Consider the following 20,945-nt stretch of genomic DNA (forward strand, 5'->3'; position numbering starts at 1 on the left):
AGTTATCAAATCTGATTACCAGGGATATTTTTAGGAGTCTTGTTAAGTTTTTTTCCTAACACATCATTCAGACACTGAAGTTTCTTCTGATTTTTCTCAGGATGGTTTAAAGGAGTAGGACTTGAACCTGTTATTACAGAGTCCTAAGACAGAATAAGAAAAAAATTTTTTAATAACATACAATTAATGTTATTAAAATTTCAAAAGGATTACAGTGCTAGAAGCCATGACAAGATAATCACATTAGCAACTCCAAACATCTCCCTGTCAGAAACTAACACGGAAAACACAGGATATGAATGGCAATAGTCTGTGCTTATATCATACAAGTTCACATGATCAAAGAGTGGATTTATTATGACCATGGGTTTTCTTTTTTAAAGAAGAAACTAACAGACTATATTGCAGATAAAAGAATCAGTACAACCAGCTATAAAAATTATGGCTATTCCCTTTCAGAACTATACATCCTAGATATGTATTAGATGAAGTCTGGTAAGTTCTCATGTGGTCAGCATACATCTATTGAGCATCTACTATGTGTTAGGCAATACAGCAGGCACTGGGAACACACAAAACAATGACACTCTAGAGTTGGTGTCAAGTTTACACCAGGGTCTAGGGGACAGAGGGAGAGCTAATCTATGAGTAAATAGTTTAACTAGTGAGCTTCCCTGGTGGCGCAGTGGTTAAGAATCCGCCTGCCAATGAAGGGGACACAGGTTCGAGCCCTGGTCCAGTAAGATCCCACATGCCCGCAGAGCAGCTAAGCCCGTGCACCACAACTACTGAGCCTGTGCTCTAGAGCCCGCGAGCCGCAACTGCTGAGCCCACATGCTACAACTACTGAAGCCCGCATGCCTAGAGCCTGTGCTCCGCAACAAGAGAAGCCACCGAGGTGAGAAGCCCGCACACCGCAACAAAGAGTAGCCCCCGCTCACCACAACTAAAGAAAGCCCGTGTGCAGCATCGAAGACCCAAAGCAGCCAAAAATAAATGAATAAATAAATAAATTTATTTTAAAAAATAGTTTAACTAGTTATAATACAGTATAGTTAAAGTAATACTGACTAAAATACAAAAAAAAAAAAAAACCCATGAAAGTAAATTAAAGTACATATAGGGAAGGAAACTATTTGCCTTGAAGGCATCAGCAAAGCTTTCAAGAGGAGGTCGATTATTCACAGCATTTTTCATAGCCGAAAAGTGGAAACAACCCAAATGTCCATCAACTGATGAATGGGTAAATCAAATGTGGTATTTCCATATAATGGGGTGTTATTTGGTTAAAAAAAGAAACAAAATACTGATTCTACAACATGGAAGAACCTTTAAAACATTATGCTAAATAACAGAAGCCAGATACGAAGGACACATATGGTAGCATACCATTTATATTAAATGTCCAGAATAGGCAAATCTATAGAGACAGAAAGTAGATTAGTGTTTGGCTAGGGCTGGGGGAGGGGAGATAGGAAGGTGACAGCTAAGGAGAATGAGGGTTCTTTTGTGGTAACGAAATATTCTAAAACTGACTGTGGTGATGAATGCACAACTCTGTGAATATACTAAAAGTGACTGAATTGCACACTTTAAATAAATCATGTTATTATATTTTTTTAAAAAAGAGAGAGAGATGGTGGCATAATTTAGCAGGATCTTAAACTTTGAGTAGAAATTCCTCAGGTAGAAGAGAGTACCTAATATACATTTTACACTGAATCTACAAACTGAAAAAAGTAAAAATTGCAGCCTTTGGGGCAAAATGAATAATTTAGTGTGACAGAGCAAAAAGTGTGTGTTTGGGGAAGGGGGGTTGTTTTGAGGAAAAGGAGGAGCTAGTTCAGCCTAAGAAGGCTCTTGAATGACTTGATAAGGATTCAGAGTGTATTCTGTAGGCAAAAGAGAGCCAAAGCCTTTGAAAAGAGAATGGAAAATGATATTTTTTCTACCACCTCAGGGCTTCCTACAATTCTACCTTATAATTTTATAACGGTTTCCTTCTCCCATTTCAAACAGAAGAACAGAATTTATATCAATAAACATTTGTAATACTTACTTCTGTTTCTGACCTTTCAGGGAGCGTCTGATGTCTGGACGAACGCCTTAAAGGTGTCACTATTCCTTCAGTAGCTTTTGACCTACTAATGTGTAAAGCTTTTGCTTTTTCAATCAATCGTTTTGCTTTGGATACATTTTTTGAAGCACTGCTTACCTAAACACAAATGTGAAATAATAATTTAGGTTACTGGCAAATATTTTATATTTAATAATAGAAAGAAAAAGAAAAGGCAAACCTTTAAAGACAGTAAAAAGATCAGTAGTTGCCAGGGAAAAAGGAAGGGACAAATAGGCAGAGCACAGAGGATTTTTAAGGCAGTGAAACTACTCTGTATGGTACTATAATGGTGGATAAATGTCATTTTACATTTGTCTAAACCCACAGAATGTACAATACCAAGAGTGAACCTTAATTTAAACTACAGACACTGGGTGATAATGATGTGTCAATGTAAGTTCATCAATTATAACAAATGTACTATTTTGATATTGATTATGGGGAGGCTATGCATGTGTGACAGCACTGGGTATATATAGGAAATCTATACCTTTTGCTCAATTTTGCTGTGAACCTAAAACTGCTCTAAAAAATGAAGCCCACTAAGTACATATATAATAGAAAAATATAATCACAGATCACACTAAATAAAAGACCAAAAAAATGGTTATTCAAATCTTACCAAGGAAATGAAATTAAAATGTGTCTAATTATACTTGGTTTGCCTTTATTTCTTGCTTGAAATCTATTCAGATAAATATAATTACATTTGTGAAAAACACCCAAAAAGATATCCATATTAAATGTCTGTATATAAAAAATTTTTAAAAAATAGATGCCTGGGGACTTCCCCGGTGGTCCAGTGGTTAAGACTCCATGCTTCCAGTGCAGGGGTCACGGGTTCAATCCCTAGTCAGGGAAGTTCCACATGCTGCATGGTGCAGCCAAAACAAACAAATAGATGTCTGTACAGATTAGCATTATTGGTTATTTCCCCATTATCTTCATGGCATCTATTCTTTGATTTTAGTCACTTTTAGGCTGAATCCTTTGGAGAGAGGTTGAAAGGTAGTAGGTATGGAAAAGATCACTGACAAGAATAAAGTCTGGCCTTCAGGCCTGGCTCTGCCACTGATGTACTAAGCGATCTTGTGCATTTAAATATTATCTTCCATATAATGTATTTTCAATATTCTGAGTTCTACAGGTTTTTACATTTGGATTAAAAACACATAGCAAGCAAGCTGCAAAATAGTTCACATTATATGATCCCTTTTAAAAATGACATATAAATATTTAAGGATAGGAAAAAGTCTGGACAGATAAACTTGTAACTATTAAAAGTGGGTTCCCCCTGGGGACCTCCCTGGTGGCACAGTGCTTAAGAATCTGCCTGCTAATGCAGGGGACACGGGTTCAATCCCTGGTCCGGGAAGATCCCACATGCCGCTGAGCAACTAAGCCCATGCGCCACAACTACTGAGCCTGCGCTCTAGAGCCTGCGTGCCACAATTACTGAAGCCAGAACACCTAGAGCCCGTGCTCCACAACAAGAGAAGCCATCGCAATGAGAAGCCCGCACACTGCAATGAAGAGTAGACCCTGCTCGCCACAGCTAGAGAAAGCCCACGCACAGCAACGAAGATCCAAGGCAGTCAAACAAATAAATAAATAAATAAAATTAAATCCAAATAAATAAATAATATAAGCAGCATTTAAAAGTTCAGTAGAATGTTTTTAAAAAGAGAGATATCAATTAAGAAAAAAAAAGTGGGTTCCCCCTAAACAGTAGGAGAGAAAATTTTAAAAAGTTTTCACTTTTAAATTTATATACTACTGTGTCTTTTAAACAAATGTTTGCTGTTTTTAAAAACTTAAAAAAACTTTTTTGACTGCGCCTTGTGACATGCAGGATCTTAGTTCCCACACCAGGGATCGAACCTGTGCCCCCTGCGGTGGAAGTGTGGAGTCCTAACCACTGGACCCCAAGGGAATTCCCAAAACTTTTGAAATGTTTTTTAAAAACATTAAAAAGAATACGCACGGAAAAAAATATTTTTTTAATTAAAAATAAAAATAAAATATAAAAAAAAGAATAGGCATGGATATTCAGAACATACATAAGGAGGTTAGGAATGTTAAGGATCTGCTTTATAGTAGTAGAGTGACAGATTTTTGTTGTTCTGCTAGCAAAATTTTTTTTTCTTTTTCATAAATTTATTTGATTGATTGATCTTTGGCTGCGTTGGATCTTCATTGCGGTGCGCGGGCTTCTCATTGTGGTGGCTTCTCTTGTTGCAGAGCACAGGCTCTAGGTGTGTGGGCTCAGTAGTTGTGGTGCGTGGGCTCGGTAGTTGTGGCTCGCAGGCTCTAGAGCACAGGCTCTGTAGTTGTGGCACACGGGCTTAGCTGCTCCGCGGCATGTGGGATCTTCCTGGACCAGGGCTCGAACCCGTGTCCCCTGCATTGGCAGGTGGATTCTTTTTTTTTTTTTTAATAAATTTATTTATTTATTAATTTCTTAATTTTTTGGCTGCGTTGGGTCTTCATTGCTGTGCGTGGGCTTCCTCTAGTTGCAGCAAGCAGGGGCTTGAGGAGCATGGGCTCCAGGCACACGGGCCTCAGCAATTGCAGCACGCGGGTTCAGTAGCTGTGGCTCGCGGGCTCTAGAGCACAGGCTCAGTGGTTGTGGCACACGGGCCCAGCTGCTCCGCAGCATACGGGATCCTCCGGGACCAGGGCTCGAACCCCTGTCTCCTGCATTGGCAGGCTGATTCCCAACCACTGCGCCACCAGGGAAGTCCCGGTAGGTGGATTCTTAACCACTGCGCCACCAGGGAAGTCCCTAGCAAAATTTTTGACAGGCTGATGAACCTTAGGATAAGTTAGTGTTCAAAATAATCCAGCTAAATTTAAATTAACGACTCAATCATTGAAACAGTTAAGAAAGACATATGTTTTAGTGAATGTGAAAAAAAAAATCCACATGCATTTTGGCATGTAGTTCTGCTATTACCTGAAATCTGGGTTTTTTTCCCTAATAGTTATTTCTCTGATAAAAGTTTTTAAAAGTTCATGTTTATAGAAAAACAAAAAACAGAAAAATGAAGAAAATCAAAATCAACCATAATCCTATCATCTCAAAAACCAGTCATTTCCAACACCCTCCTTTCTGACCTAGCTGGCTGTCCTCCCAGCTCACACTTGGTTACTCGTGACTAAAACAGGAACCTCCGTCCTGACAGCTCTCTACTTTCTCCTTATTTATCAGTCCCTGGTACCCCTTTTCCCCATCCCCAGCTTAAATTCCATCATATATCATGTCAACTCTCAAAAATGTTTTCACCTCCTTTGGCACCACTGTCCTTCAAAACAGGGTTAAATATTTACTTTATGAGATTAATGATAAGAGTACCAAGCATAGTACCTAGAGTGAGATAAGAAGCCCCCCCCCCCACGGAAAAAAAAGAGAGTTGTTAAATAAAAACAAAAGAGATACCAACTTTCTGTGGCAGTGGCTTTCACCCAAGGATTATATCAGGATCACCCTGGTGGCTTTTTCAACACACACACACACACACACACACACACACACACACTTGTACCTACTCACCCAGGAGAGAATCCAATTCTATCATCATAAGGGATAAGCAGTTTACTTTACAAAAGCAGCTAAACTATTCTTATATATACAACCTCTCCCTTTAGGATAGTGGTTTTCAACTGGGGATGATTTTTCCCTCTAGGGGATATTTAGCAATGACTGGAGATATTTTGGTTGTCATAGCTAGGGCAGTTGGGGTGTTATTGGCATCTCACGGGTAGAGGTCAGGATTACTGCTAAACATCCTATAATGTACAAGACAGTTCCCCACAACAAAGAATTATCCAGTGCACAATGTCAACAGTACCAGGGTTGAGAGACCCCACTTGTTAGCCTCTAATCTATAGAAATAAGCCAAAAATTCAATCATGCTTATTTCCGTAAGCAGCCTTAGGGAAAAAGATTGGAATATAACTGTCACTAAGAAAACTTTTTCTAAGTAAACTATACTGTTTTTATCAATTGCTTTCATCTCACAGTAAGATATGTTGATCTCTTAATAAGCTAACTAGAGGAATGAAATAACAGCAAAAAATAATATAGGGTTATAGTTAACATAAGCAATCTATGAAATATGTGAATCTTCTTTTGGCGTATCACTTCCAATAGTAATAGTTATTGTTTTACAAAACAGAATACCACTTACAGGACACCCTAATATTTCAATTACCTTTCTAGTCTGAGACTCAAAATCTTCATCAGCTGCTTCAGATTTCTTAGACCTTTTCTTAGATTTTTTCTTAGATTTTTTGGGAGTACTAATTCTGGTGAATTTCATTCTGAAAAAAACCCAAGAAGATATTCACAAACATTTATATGATTATAATGTGTAAGAATTTCAATTAAATACAGAAAGGAATCAACTAGGGCTCTAATTTCTGGACAGTTCTGAAACAGAAAACGAAAAAAGACACCCTCCATTAGTTTCAAACTACTGATTCAAAAGTAAGCCAAACTCAATGTTAAACCCTTAGAAAATATAAAGTTTCATTTTATAAATCATAAGCTTTCTAGAAAATTAGCCCCTAAGATTAGCCAGAACCAACATGCAAGTACATGGTGAGTTGGCCAAAAAGTTCATTCAGGTTTCCCGAAGCATCTTATGGAAAGACCTGAACAAACTTTCTGGCCAACCCAATACCTCACATTATATGGCTCAGCTTACCTAAAAAAGTTCTATGATTTATTTTTAATCTTATGTTTGTTAAATGCACAGAATTCATATTTGGAGGATATTTCTCCAGGAATTAACATCTATGATAATTAAGAGCTTAAAACTCATCTAAAATACATCTAGAATTCTTCTGAAATCATGCCTGACTTTAAATTAAATATGGAAAATAAGCAACATTTTTGAAACCCTGTTTTCTTTTTCTTATAAATCAGCCATGTTCTAGAAAAAAAAAAAACAATTCTTCAGTGCTTGACATATTTTCCTTCACATCTAAGAATACATGCAGAATATTTAGAACTTGAGAACAAAACAAAACTTTACCTAATAGGACTCTCTGAATCAGAGGATACTGTTATTAATTCTGCTGTATATAAGCTATGCTTCCCTGATAAGTTCGCTGCTTTTGGAGTAGAAGCTTTTACTGGACTATCGTCTTGTGCGTCTTCAGAATCAGTACCTCTAATGATTACTGTAGCAGGTGTGCTGCTACTTCTTACAGATCTTCTGCTTGGTTTCAGTGTAGAAACATATACCAAGCTGTCTTCAGTCTCAGCTTTAGAGTGTATAACCTTATCCTTAACTGGTATGCCGGTTTTTCTTGAAGACTTATTGTTACACGGAGAGGAAATTTTTAGAGGGTCATTATCTGCTGTACCTTCACAAACAAGGTTTTTGCTGTTAAGTAATGTGCTGTTTTTGAAAACTTCTGTTTTCTTTTGTCTTAAACTCATTCTAAGCCTGTTTTGATTTTGTTTCTCTTTAAAGGAAAAAGTTGATTCTTTCTCTTGAGTATTTCTCTCTCTATTTTCACCTGGAATAGCACCAGTATCTAAGATTTTTTTATTCTTTTTCTTCAGCTTTTTACTTTTCTCCTTAGGAAAACCTCCTTTATCAGCATGTGTCTGTGAATTGCCATTATTTGAAATCATTTGGATATTAGGATTTTCCATGATTTTTTTAGAATTATTGTCTCTTCCTTCCTCATTTAAAGATTTTTCATTGAGCTCTTTCTGCTTATCAGAAGATTTTTTGACTCCATTTTTAAGTGCATCTGATGTTGGCTGCCTAAATGCTTTCATAAACTGCTGTCTTTCTTCTAGAGTGCATTTTGGTTTCACAGCTTCAGAACTTCCAGCTTCCAACACTGCCAATTCTAGTTCTTCCTCATGTATAACGACGTTAGATTTTCTTTTCTGAATCGTCTGTTCATTCTCAGGATCAGACAGACTATTTTCCATTTCCACCTGCTTTTGTTTCAAGAAAATTGAGGGTATTTTCCCTGTCTTTTTTGGGGGGATGGGGTGAACTTGTGCAAGAACAGTGACTGTCTTAAAGCGGACCTGTTGGGAAATATCATAGGTTTCTGGGTCAGTCATACAACCACTTTTGACTGTATCGTCAACAGTTTCAGAAGGAATACAAATAGACACTGTAGAGTCTGGTGCCTGTTCCACTTCACTTTCATTGTGACTTTTTAAAAATTCCTCATATGAGACAGTTATTGTACTATCATTTAACTGGGCTGTTTTAGTTATATTATCTCTAGATTCTGCATCATTTGCAGTATTTTCAATTTCATTAGTTAGGGAAGGCATTATCTGTTTACTATCATTACCATCTCTTTTAAGGAGATTTAGTTCCTCTGCTAAGGGTAAACTTTCAGATAGATCTATTACCTCTCTGTGCTTCCTTTTCCTGAATTTTCTGCGATCATTTTTTGAGGCCCCTTGTTTAGGACTTACTTTCCTAGAACTTTTTTTGGAGGTCATAGTTTTTGATTGTTTTTTGGTATCTTGAATACTTTCTGCAAGTACCTCGACATGTTTCTTATAGAGTAAAGCAGAAGTACTACTTTCCACAAAATTGTTACTTAAACTGGAGTCTTCCTTGCTATCATCACTGTTAATTTCAACTGGAGATTCATTTTCAGTTTTAGTATGACTTAGTTGATGAGATAAATTAAGTCTCTTTCCTCTCTTCTTATTCTCTGTATTTGAGGACATGTCCAAAGGTGTTTTACAGTCTTTGTCACTGTCAGCAGGCAATGGTGTGGATGACTTTATCTTGTACTTTTTTGCTGTCTGAGTTTTCTCATTTGTGTGTGAAGTCTTTCTAAAATAATCCAGAATATTACTGGATTTTGGTGGAGAGAAAACCCTGTCTCCAGTCTTCCCCATTGGTGATAAATATTTGGTGATTGTTTTGCAAGAAGCTCTGTCATCGTCTTTCCTTCGCTTCTTGCTTGCCTATCAATTTAAAAGAAGAAAAAAAGCACTTATTTCAAGCAACATAAATTTTAAACATGGATCTATTATTTTATGTAATGCGATAAAGAAAGGAAGGCTCCCTTAGTTGATAAACATTACATATTAGGAAGAAAAAGAGCTTTAAAGTTAAACCTACATTCAAATCTCAATGTCACATCAAGTTATACAATTATAATTTGTGTTCTTTACTATATATATTATACATCAATAAAAAGTTTCAAGGCCCCCTATGGTTGTATACAAATGTGTTAATTACTGTTGGCCTCTGTTTACTCTATAACCTTTGAATAGTACCACCCACCCCACAGAATTTGTAATGAAGATATTACATACAAACATGTGAAGTCTGATGCATGCTAGGAACTCTAAATATTATTTCCATTCCCTTTATACTGTTTTAGTTAAAAATAAACAAATTATTCTAACTATTTCCAAGAAACAGGTACATGGTGAACAAGCCTAGGATCCCAAAATTTACTAATTAAATAAAAATTATAGTGGACATTTACTACAAATAAAACAAATAAGACTTTTCAGTGTTTTAGTATGCTATTAAGAGTTACCGCCTGCCTCTTACACTATTTAGTACCCTTAAAAAAAAACTCCATCAACTTTATTTTTAATTTCCCTCAGTTCATTTGTTAGAAAAAACTTGCCAGAACAACAAGAAAACCTTTTTTTTTTTTTTGAAGATAAGTAACAAAGGAATTATACGTCTAGAAAATTAAAATGGATTATAAGGCTATCATGATTAAAAGCATAGCACTGATGCATGAATAGGAAGGCAACTTAATAGAACCGATTAGAAAACCAGAAAGAGACATAAGTGTGTATTTAAGAATTTGGTATATGATAATAGTAGCACTCAAGTTAGTGGACAAAGAAGTAGTTAATAAATAGTACTGGGACAAATTTTAACCCTCTGGATAAATATGAGACAAAATAAATTACAGACAGATTAAAATTTTACATCTTAAAATGAAATGATAAATGTACTAGAAGAAAATGCTAATGAGTTGCTAGTATTATTATTATCGTGAGCTCGTATCAGAGGCACAATACCATAGGCTCTGGAGTCAGGCAGATCTAAGTTCAAGTGCTGGCTCTGACATCTACTAGTGTGGGACCTTAAGCAAATTACTGTTAATTTTCTAACTTAACTTTTTCTAACCCAACTTACTTTTAATTACTTCTTAGCCTTCTCTCATCTGTAGAATACAGATAATAACACCTCATCACAGGGTTGATATTAAGTAAAATAATGTGTATAAGGTCCTTACCCTTAAAATACTAAACAGTAAGTATCATTACTGTGAAATAGCCCTCTAAGCAGGGCACCAAACGCAGAAAGTGTAATGAAAAGACTGGAAAACTGAGCAAACAAAAAGCAAGAACTGTGTAATTCAAGTATCAAAAGTCCTCCTTCACACCTGAGACAAGCAGAGCAACTGCCTTTTCAGCAAAGAAGTATCAGCATAACATCTATTAGCAAGCAGACAAAAGTAGTCAATTCTAAAAAGTAAGGAAGAGTCGAAGCGAAATAAGTGAATATACATCTTGGCTCACTTCGAAGACATCTGTTTGCATACTTCAGTTAGAATGCGAGCTTGAAATGAAAAGGTGTAAAAGTATAGCAACCGTCTACTTTTAGATGCTACTCCACTACTTCATGGCATTAGAATCTCTTAACAACAACTGCTTAGTACATTTCACTGAAACTTGATGAACACAGGAGAATAACAGCATGCCAAGCTGGGACTTCTAACTGCAGTATCTTAAGCCCTAGAACAATGAGATAGTGATTTTTTAAATGAAGTACCTTTTTTGACTCCTGTAGTGACAATCTAAGCGGTATTCCTAGAGTAGGTGATTGGGTGGACAGGTAGAACTTAAAGATTCTTTTTAACGCGAAAGTTCTATGATTCCTTATCATGAACCCCAGACTTGACCCTGGGATCCTCCATAACATTTCACAAGTCCAAAACATCAAGTTCCAGAAACATTTCAGGATCTGGGAACTAGTCCTTTACTAGGCATCTTAAGGTCCCCGCAAACATCTCACAATCCCAATGTTTCTAGGGACCTATCACGTCTTTAAGAAACGACACACCCCAGCAATTGTTCCACAGAATGTCAGGTTCTGGGGCCTCACCAGATCCCTCCTTTCCCCTCATAGATCCTAAGTCGGGATCACCTTTCACCCACACCCAACATTCGGAGATATTCAAGCTCACCTCATTCCCGTAGTCTTTCACCGGAGGGGGAGCAGCTGCCGCCGCCATGGCCAAGACCCCCACCATGCTCCCTGCTTCCCAGAATCCCGGTTCCTAGGACCTTCCGCGGCCCGGCCCGGCCTGTCGGGAGGCCATGGAGGCGGCCGGCTCCAGCAGGAGCGAGGAGCTGGGCCGCGGGGTCCGCCTCGGACTCCCCCGCGCCCACTGCCCGGGGTGGTCGCAGAGGCTGGGCCCAGCTCAACCAAGTAGAACGCGGGAAGAGGCGGTGAGAAAGCGCGGGCAGCGAAGACCCTCGGGCGCGGTCGGTGAGCGCGGGGTGCCCCTGAGGCCGGCGCTCCAGTTCTGAGTGATCGGGACTGGGGCTCCCGCGGGGAAAGCAGGCCGAACAAAAATCCTACCCGCGGGCTTCGGAAGGAGTTCTTGTCAATTGGGTTTTCGCGCCGTCCGGAGTGCAGGGGGCGGAGTTTAGATTGCTTCCGGAGGCTGCGCGGACAGTGAGCCGAGAGGGCCAAAATGCTTCTTCGGCAAGCCTGCAGGAGGCGGATTGCTTTACCATGAATCTAAAAGTAGCGGGGACTTCGGAGATTCAAACTTCTAACGCCCAGTTTCACTGATGAGGATATGATTTGACTAAGTCCGTTGGTGGCAGAATTAGAACCCCATGCTTTTGACGCCCCAGACTAGCCCCTATTTAAAGTGGAAAATCGAAAAATACAGAAAAGGGAATAACAACTGATTACACTCCTCCCACATGGAATAAAATGTTATTTTGGCAAGCGTCCTACCTAGAGATACGCCCACTTGGGGTCCGAGATTTCGACTTTTTACCCCTAATTGAGCTCAGGAGGCATTTCTTCCCGTGGATTTCGTCCTCGCGAGCAGCTAGGAGCCCAAGGTCGTCGCCTCAGCTGGCTGGCGTGTGTTCGAGTTGTTGCTGGGTACCAGTAGTTTGCTAGTTTGTAGTGAAGATAATCTCATACATCATTTGCATTGTTTTCATAGATATGTTTAGCTTTACATTTTTTTTTTTTTACATTGCACTTGCAATATAGAGAGTATGTTTATTTTGTCTGAGTGCTAGTTTTAACTACACGGTATGTAAGAGCTGAAACAAGTCATGTAAATACACCTGTCAAATAGTAACGGGAAGCCACCTTGTTCGGTCGGGTTATGCAAACTGATTTTAACTGTTGACGTAATTGTGTCTATCTTTATGGTATTTGCTATTGTCTGGACAACATAAAGGGTACAAATTTCTCCAATGAAATTAGTGGTAATGACTTTCTCCTTGAAAATTATTAACCCCGGATAAGGTTTTTCAGGAAGGGAGACTGCACTTCTAAATATAAACTGTTTTGATGTTTCGGTTTCGTTTGTTTGTAACTCACGTAGTGTAAGAACGCTGAGCAAGGAGAATAACGGCGAAGAGGAGGAGAAGATGGAAGAGCAAGAGCGTGGAGGAGGAGGAGAAGGAGGAGAAATCAATTAGAAAATTACAGAAAAAACTGAAAGTCTTTTTGACTTTCACCCCCTAACTCGGTCTCTTCCTCTTAGCCCCAATGGCAGCCAGTATTACCTATTTGGTGGATAGCATTGTAGCCTTTCTTAATACTTTTACATACATATACGTATCCGTAGAAAAATCTTTAGTTTCGTTTTTCTTTACATAAAAGGTAACAATGTAAATATCACTCAGCAATTTGTTTCTTTCATCATTGTCTTCAAGAGCTATACAGGTCGATCTGATTCGCTCCCTTTCATTCCTGAGCATTCCACCCAATTATGCACAACATATTATTTATCCATTTCCCTAGCGATGATCATTTAAATTGTCTTCAATTTTCTGTTAGTCAATGAGTCAGCGAACATTCTTGTCTCCTTGAACACAAATGGTGCTTTTCCAGGATACACACCTAAGCGTGGAATTGCTGGGTTATAAGGTATGTCTCTAGCGCTTTTTATTCTTCTAAAAAACTAAGCATTTAAAACGTGTTGAGGGCTTCCCTGGTGGCGCAGTGGTTGAGAATCTGTCTGCCAATGCAGGGGACACGGGTTCAATCCCTGGTCTTCTAGCACTATAAATATCTGCTTATCTTTAAATATTTCAATATCTTTGCACAGCTTTTTAAAAAAATTATATATATTTTTTTTAAATTAATAAATTTATTTATTTATTTTTGGCTGTGTTGGGTCTTCGTTTCTGTGCAAGGGCTTTCTCTAGTTGTGGCAAGCGGGGGCCACTCTTCATCGCGGTGCGCGGGCCTCTCACTATCGCGGCCTCTCTTGTTGTGGAGCACAGGCTCCAGACGCGCAGGCTCAGCAATTGTGGCTCACGGGCCCAGTTGCTCCACGGCATGTGGGATCTTCCCAGACCAGGGCTCGAACCCGTGTCCCCTGCATTGGCAGGCAGATTCTCAACCACTGCGCCACCAGGGAAGCCCTACACAGCTTGCTTTTTTTTTTTTTTTTTTTAATAAATTTATTTATTTTATTTATTTATTTTTGGCTGTGTTGGGTCTTCCTTGCTGCGCACTGGCTTTCTCTAATTGCGGCGAGCGGGGGCTACTCTTAGTTGCGGTGCGTGGGCTTCTCATTGTGGTGGCTTCTCTTATTGCGGAGCACTGGCTCTAGGCACGTGGGCTTCAGTAGTTGCAGCATGCTGGCTCAGTAGTTGTGGCTCCTGGGCTCTAGAGCACAAGCTCAGTAGTTGTGGTTCACGGGCTTAGTTGCTCTGCGGCATGTGGTATCTTCCTGGACCAGGGCCTGAACCCGTGTCCCCTGCATTGGCAGGCGGATTCTCAACCACTGCTCCACCAGGGAAGCCCTAAATAGCTATTTCTTGATCTAACAATTTTAAACAGTATTCATTAAAGTCCTGTTATGGTGGTTAATTCTCTTGTAACACCACCCTACATACTTTCTCTCCTCCCACATTCCCAATATAGTTATATTATAAAGACTTGTACACTTGTACACAAATGTTGATAGCAGCTTTATTTGTAATAGTAAAAAACTTGGAACAACCTATCAACAGGTACATTAACAAACACATCCATACCATGGAATACTACTCAGCAATAAAAAGAAATGAACTATCAATACATGAAACAACATGGATGAAAAAAGAGTATATATTGCACGATTCCATTTATTTAAAATTTGAGAAAAATGCAAATTAATCTGTAATTACAGAAAGCAGATCATCATTGCCTGTGTTCAGGGGTTGAAGGAGGGATAGATTACAAAGGAATGGGTTACATGGAAACTTTGGGGAGTGATGGAAATGTTCATTATCTTGGTTATGGTGATGGTTCCACAGGTATCTACTGATGCAAAAGTTCATCACATCTTATACTCTTAAATATATGCAGTTTATTGCAAATCAGTTATACTCAATAAAGCTGTTTAAAAAATGGTTCAAGCTGATTGAAGGTTTTTAGCATAGGTGGGACTCACTAGTGGGTTCTACTGTAGGATGATCAGGAGATTTTCATTGGGGAACTTCCTAATGTTAATAGGTGGAGGTCTTTTCTCTGGACCACTTGGTTTCTCCTCCAATCTATTTAGGGGCAGAGGTGTTTATATCTCATGCAGTTTTGTGGAAGCAATAGGGAGGCGTCACCTAAATGCATGGAATAGGGCAATGGACCTAAAATATCTAACTCTAATATTAACCGATGTCTCCCCTTTTCAGTCCCATACCTCATTCTCATGTGCTGTGTTATTGATCCTTCCATCCATTCCATAAATACAAATGAGTGCCTGATATGTGCCAGCTATGAACAAAGCAGCTGTGAACGAGACAGACAAAAATGCCTATCCTTTTAGAATTTATATTCTGGTTGGAAGAGACATGTAATAAAAATGATCCATAAGTAAAGTATATGGTAAGACAGGGCTAAATGCTGAGGAGAAAATAATGCAGGAAGTAGGATAAGGAAAGGAATGTCAGAATAGGGGTTGTGATTTTTTTTGTGACTAAAATTTTTGAAAGGATATATAGCATGAGTTTCTCAGGAGTCTTCGGGAAGAGTTAGCCCAATTCTGAATGGTTCATCCTCTGCAGTTTAGGTTGTAATTTCCTGCAGTTGTCTTGGGCAATTACTACTCCTCCACTTTCCATCTTCCAAAAATTTGTGGAACTCTCTAGTGCTCTTTTGTGTTCTCTACTGTTCCATTTGTCCCTAATCCATTTTTTTTCCTAATCCAGTTTTAAATTCCTTAATTGTTATTTTGATGGGGTTTTGTAAGGGAAAGGAGAGAAGCACCTGTGGCCAAGCCGAGAAAAGCCTTAAGACTCAGTTTAGGGTTTACCTTGTTCAAGAAACTTTTCCTGATACCTTCTTCCTTCCACTTTACCTTAGGCTGGATTAGGTGGCCGTCTCTGTGCATCTACTCATTGCACTCAATATATCAGAATATAAATTCCTGCTTATGTGTGAGTGATCCCCCTACTGGACTATGAAGGCAAGTCCTAGGTCTCATTCCTGATTTGATTCCCAGCACCTAAGCACAGAGCCAGACACATACCTTGTACTCTTTAAATATTTTGTAAATAAATGTGTGCTTTTACCTGGCCATACTATTCAGCCTTTGCATGAGTCCTGTGAGGAAGACATTTACATTATTGTCGATTTATAGAAATGTAGCTCACACATGTTTCCAAAGTTACAATGTTTAGCCAAGTCTCCTAACTTAAACTTCAGTGCATTTTTAAAATTATTTATTTATTTATTTATTTATTTTTGTCTGCGTTGGGTCTTTGTTGCTGTGCTCAGGCTTTCTTTAGTTGTGGTGAGCGGGGGCTACTCTTTGTTGCGGTGCGCAGGCGTCCCATCACGGTGGCTTCTCTTGCTGTGGAGCACGGGCTCTAGGCGCACAGGCTTCAGTAGTTGTGGCACGTGGGCTCAGTAGTTGTGGCTCATGGTCTCTAGAGTGCAGGCTCCGTAGTTGTGGCGCACGGTTTTAGTTGCTACACAGCATGTGGGATCTTCCCGGACTAGGGCTCGAACCCATGTCCCCTGCATTGGCAAGCGGATTCCCAACCACTGTACCATCAGGGAAGCCCAGCAATTACATTCTTATCGTAAATAAATCAATTAGCAAGTCCTCTGTTTCCTGTAGCACGAGGAGTCTGTGCCTCTGAATCTGCTCACCTCTGGGTACTCTTGAAAAGTCAGTGCTAGACTAATGTGGTGACACGGAGATTAAAAACTCTGTAAAGGGCTTCCCTGGTGGCGCAGTGGTTGAGAATCTGCCTGCTAATGCAGGGGACACGGGTTCGAGCCCTGGTCTGGGAAGATCCCACATGTCGCGGAGCAAATAAGCCCGTGCGCCACAACTACTGAGCCTGCGCTCTAGAGCCTGCAAGCCACAACTACTGAGCCCGCGTGCTGCAACTACTGAAGCCCGGGTGCCTAGAGCCCATGCTCCTCAACAAGAGAAGCCACCGCAATAAGAAGCCCGTGCACCGCAACGAAGAGAAGTCCCCACTAGCCGCAACTAAAGAAAGCACGCACGCAGCAACGAAGACTCAACACAGCCAAAAATAAATAAATTTTTAAAAAAAACAAACAAAAAACCCAAAAACTCCATAAAAGCCAACATCCTAATTCAAGTCTCCATCATATCATAACTAGACTAACGCTATTTAGTTTTGCCTATTTACTCCCCTCTAGTTATCTCATGCATATTCATTTCACTGAACAAATATTTATTGAGAATTTACAGTATGCCAACCCCTGCCTTCCCTTAAGACAAACCCAAGTCCCACCTCTCTATCATTTATCTTCCTAAAACATTGTTTTGCAAATGTCACTGCACATGCAAAAATCTTTAATGTCTATTCATTAAAGTCGAAGCTTCTTAACCTGAACTCCATGGCCCTTACTTTTCTCTTAACTTCATCTCCCAATATATTATTCAGTCCTTCCTCTCCAGTCAAAGTGGTCTGCTCCTCCTTCCTTACACAATCCATTTATATTCCTGTCTGCAAGTCCTTATGCCCTTTCCTTAGTTTAATCCTACCTGGGGTGCCTTTACTTACTCCTTTTTGTTTAGTTAATGCCTTGATTCATTCCACAGGTATTTGTTGAGAATCTACTGAGTGCCTTGCTACTTCAGGATAAAGATAATCTCCCATTTTCTTCAGAAAAGCCTTCATTTTCTAAACTTCTCTAATTTCCAGTGTCATTTACTTAGCACCAAACAATGTGGTAGAAAGAGCTTTAGTCTGGCCCAGGAAAACTGGAATCTAGCCTCTAGCACAGATTCATTGTGTAACCTTGAGACAATCAGTGTTCTGTTTTTGTTTTCTGGGGAGGCAACTCTACCAACCTCAGCCAGGGGTCAGCAAACTATGGCCAGAGGGGAGAAGGGGGGAGGGATAAATTGGGAGATTGGGATTGACATATACACACTACGATATATAAAACAGATAACTAGTAAGGACCTACTGTATAGCACAGGGAACTCTACTCAATACACTGTAATGGCCTATATGGAAAAGAATCTAAAAAAGAGTGGATATAGGTATATGTATAACTGACTCACTTTGCTGTACACCTGAAACTAACACAACATTTTAAATCAACTATACTCCAGTAAAAATTTTAAAAAAACAGAAAACAAAAAACTATGGCCAGGGCCACATCTGACCCACCACCTGTTTTTGTATGGCCCCTGAACGAAGAATGGTTTTTACCTTTTTAAGTAGTTGAAAAAAGATGCAAAGAATATTTTGTGACATGTGACAATTATGTGACATTCAAATTTGTGTCCATAAGTTTTATTATCTCATGGTCACGCCCATTTACTCACTATATTGCAACAGAGGCCTTATGGCCCACTGAGCTCCACATTTTCAATTACTTGGCCCACACAGGAAAGTTTGATAACATCCGTCTTGCAATTCTGCCAGGATTGAGGTACCTACCGCCGGCCCACGCTTAGGCCTCTGTCTTGGCTGCCTCATTAGACTACGAGCTTCTGGGTGATGGGGCCTTTGCCTGATCCCTGTGAGCGTGGTGCCTGATTCACAGTAACCTCCTAAAACACTGGCCACTGCAGGGATGCTCGTTTACTAGGGAGGCAGGACAATGATGATTCAAGACCCATCCGGGTTGAAATCCCAACGGCTTGAAATCCCGACGGCTTGAGAAAGTTGATTCTCCTCTGTGTCCCACAGTTTTCTCCTCTGTGGGATAGAGGTGCAAGAAGGCCTGGTAGTGAGGCCAGAATAAGGTAAGATGCGGGAAGCACTTCGCGAGGTGTAGTCATTAATCTTTCCCTGGCTCCATACGTGCCCCGAGGAAGCATCACTGGCAGGTGCCGCGCGGGAGCTGAGCTGAGACCAGCTGGGCCTGCAGCGCGGGAGGCGCTGGGCCCCGGACGCTCGTCGAGCGCTGCTGTCAATCAAGGCCGCCGTGGGGCGGGGCGGGGCGGTGCTTCCGCCTGCGCGTGGCCGCTCGGGGCCGCTCGGCGGCGCCCGGGACAGTCGGGAACCGCGCCCGCAGCCGCCGGCCGCGCGGCCGGACGAGGGGACGATGGAGCTGGAGCCCGAGCTGCTGCTGCAGGAGGCCCGCGAGAGCGTGGAGGCGGCGCAGAGCTACCGGCGGGAGCTAGGCCAGAGGCTGCAGGGGCTGCGGGAGGCGCGGAGGCAGGTCGGAGGGCCGCGCCCGCAGGGGCGCTGTGGGCCCGGGGGAGGGCGTGGGGTGCCCGGAGATGGGCGAGGGCACGGAGGGCTGCGAGGGGCGGGAGTGTCCGGAAACTCTGAAGGGAGGAGGGAAGCGTCTCTGAAGGTTCGGGAGACCTGGCAGGGTCTGGGAAGGGGGAGGTGGGTTCTGCGGGGGGGGGGGGAGGGACGGGGGTCTTAAGAGGAAGGGGCAAATTTGGGGGATCGAGGGAGAGTGTGAGGAACGTTCCCTAAGCTGTGTGGGGCGGTGTCGGGGATGCGATGGGGTCCGAGGTTGGGGGGAGTGAGGGACCGGAGCAAAAACCGAGGGCGTCACAGAGGGTAGTAAAGATTGAGAGAGTTGGGGGAGGTGGAGATTCTTTGGAAAACCTACCTTGTGGATGGAGAGCGGTTTTAGAGAGCGTGAGGAAAATGTGTAGCAGTGACTTGGGGAGAGCTCAAAGTGGAGGCGGAATGGACAGTGGAAGGGATGGACTAAGGAGAGACAGAGGAGTGGAGAATTAGTAACGTTAACACTAAATGAATGGAATTGGTGTCAGAGTAGTACTTAGTATCTCATATGATCCTGAACGCATTAAAAAATCATGTAGCGGGATCCCATTATAGAGAGTTTGGATTTTAAGGTGAAGCTATGTTGGAAGGGCAAAAGAAGGAAAATGAAGCCCCTGGGGGATGGGATACAAAAGTGCAGGGAAATGGAAAAACAGATTTTTTTTTTTTAATTTTTTTTTAAGTACATATATTTTTTAAATTAATTAATTAATTATTTTATTTTTGGCTGTGTTGGGTCTTCGCCTCTGTGCGAGGGCTTTCTCTAGTTGTGGCAAGTGGGGGCCACTCTTCATCGCGGTGCGCGGGCCTCTCACTATCACGGCCTCTCTTGTTGCGGAGCACAGGCTCCAGACGCACAGGCTCAGTAGTTGTGGCTCACGGGCCCAGTCACCCCGCGGCATGTGGGATCCTCCCAGACCAGGGCCCGAACCCGTGTCCCCTGCATTGGCAGGCGGACTCTCAACCACTGCGCCACCAGGGAAGCCCCGGAAAAACAGATTTAAAGAGAGAAGTGTTGAAAGGAGAAGCTAAATATACTTTCAAGTGAGGGCAGTTATCTGCTCCATGGGGACCTGGTTATCAAAGATAAAGGAATGCCACATGGTTTCTCTGCGCCCTGGAACATATACAGAAAAAGATATAACCCACTGCCAATGTGCAGGAGGACAGATAATCCTCAAGCTACTATTAATTCAGGTGCTTAATAAGTGCTTTTTGAGTCAGTGGGATTCCGTCTGAGTGGAATCATTTGAGTGAGTGGGATTTTTCAACATCACATTTGTTATTAATATATATTGTCATCCTAGTAACTCCCATGCTGCATAGAATCTGAAAATTACAACTGGTAGAATACTGCTGTGATAACAGTGCCTTTGGATATTCTCATCATTAAGGATACTCAACATGCTTTAGGTTTTATACATTTAAAAATTCTTGTAGATTTTAAATGTAGGCCAGGCATCTTTTGTAGTTTAGTAGCAAATCTGGGAGCAAGATCTAGATATGGTGATCCTGATTTGACGAATGCTTTTTAAGGCCTTCCAATATATTCATTTTGATTTCCACTTGAAAACATCTGCATTATTCCTTCTGCTGTTTTGAAATAGAGGTTCTAAATCTAGGGCATATTTAAAAAGAGATTAAAGTATCTCTTATTATGTGATTAACGTTGCAGCCAATTAAGACGTCTTATATATGAATGAGACTATTGTTTAACTGCATCAAGGATTAAGAAACAGAGTTGATACTAAATGAATGAGCTTAGCACCTGGGAGAAGTACTGATTACTTTCTCGTGTGATATTGAGCACATTAAAACAATTTAGTATGATCTCATCCTGAATGGTTTAGTATTGTTTCCAAA

General features: G+C 40.8%; 2 protein-coding genes and 1 long non-coding RNA gene across 7 annotated transcripts in view; 2 read left to right on the forward strand and 1 right to left on the reverse strand.

Annotated features, from left to right (window-relative positions):
- The window catches only part of ATAD5 (ATPase family AAA domain containing 5), a 41,085-nt gene extending 29,300 nt beyond the window's left edge, over window positions 1-11,785 (reverse strand). For all 3 annotated transcript variants that reach the window (XM_082370856.1, XM_082370854.1, XM_082370855.1), the window contains exons 1-5: window positions 11,339-11,785; window positions 7,159-9,083; window positions 6,334-6,442; window positions 2,060-2,215; window positions 20-143 (exon numbers count right to left, since the gene is read on the reverse strand). In XM_082370856.1, coding sequence (XP_082226982.1) covers window positions 20-143; window positions 2,060-2,215; window positions 6,334-6,442; window positions 7,159-9,083; window positions 11,339-11,404 — 2,380 coding nt within the window. In that variant the 5' untranslated portion in view covers window positions 11,405-11,785. The remainder of the gene's footprint in view (window positions 1-19; window positions 144-2,059; window positions 2,216-6,333; window positions 6,443-7,158; window positions 9,084-11,338) is intronic.
- A 421-nt stretch (window positions 11,786-12,206) lies between these two features.
- On the forward strand, window positions 12,207-12,981 carry LOC309617947. The gene is made up of 2 exons (XR_014238212.1): window positions 12,207-12,276; window positions 12,731-12,981. It is a non-coding gene; the product is annotated as an uncharacterized lncRNA (long non-coding RNA).
- Window positions 12,982-18,787: 5,806 nt separating this feature from the next.
- Window positions 18,788-20,945, forward strand: part of CRLF3 (cytokine receptor like factor 3) — a 59,601-nt gene continuing 57,443 nt past the window's right edge. For 2 of the 3 annotated variants that reach the window (XM_082371299.1, XM_082371300.1), the window contains exon 1: window positions 18,790-18,999. In XM_082371299.1, the coding sequence (XP_082227425.1) occupies window positions 18,883-18,999 (117 nt within the window). In that variant the 5' untranslated portion in view covers window positions 18,790-18,882. Of the gene's footprint in view, window positions 19,000-20,945 lie in introns of all 3 variants that reach the window. The other variant, XM_082371301.1, reaches the window with a different exon arrangement.

Source organism: Balaenoptera borealis (genome assembly GCF_965194805.1).
Source record: "Balaenoptera borealis genome assembly, chromosome: 20".
NCBI classification, from domain to species: Eukaryota; Metazoa; Chordata; class Mammalia; order Artiodactyla; family Balaenopteridae; genus Balaenoptera; species Balaenoptera borealis.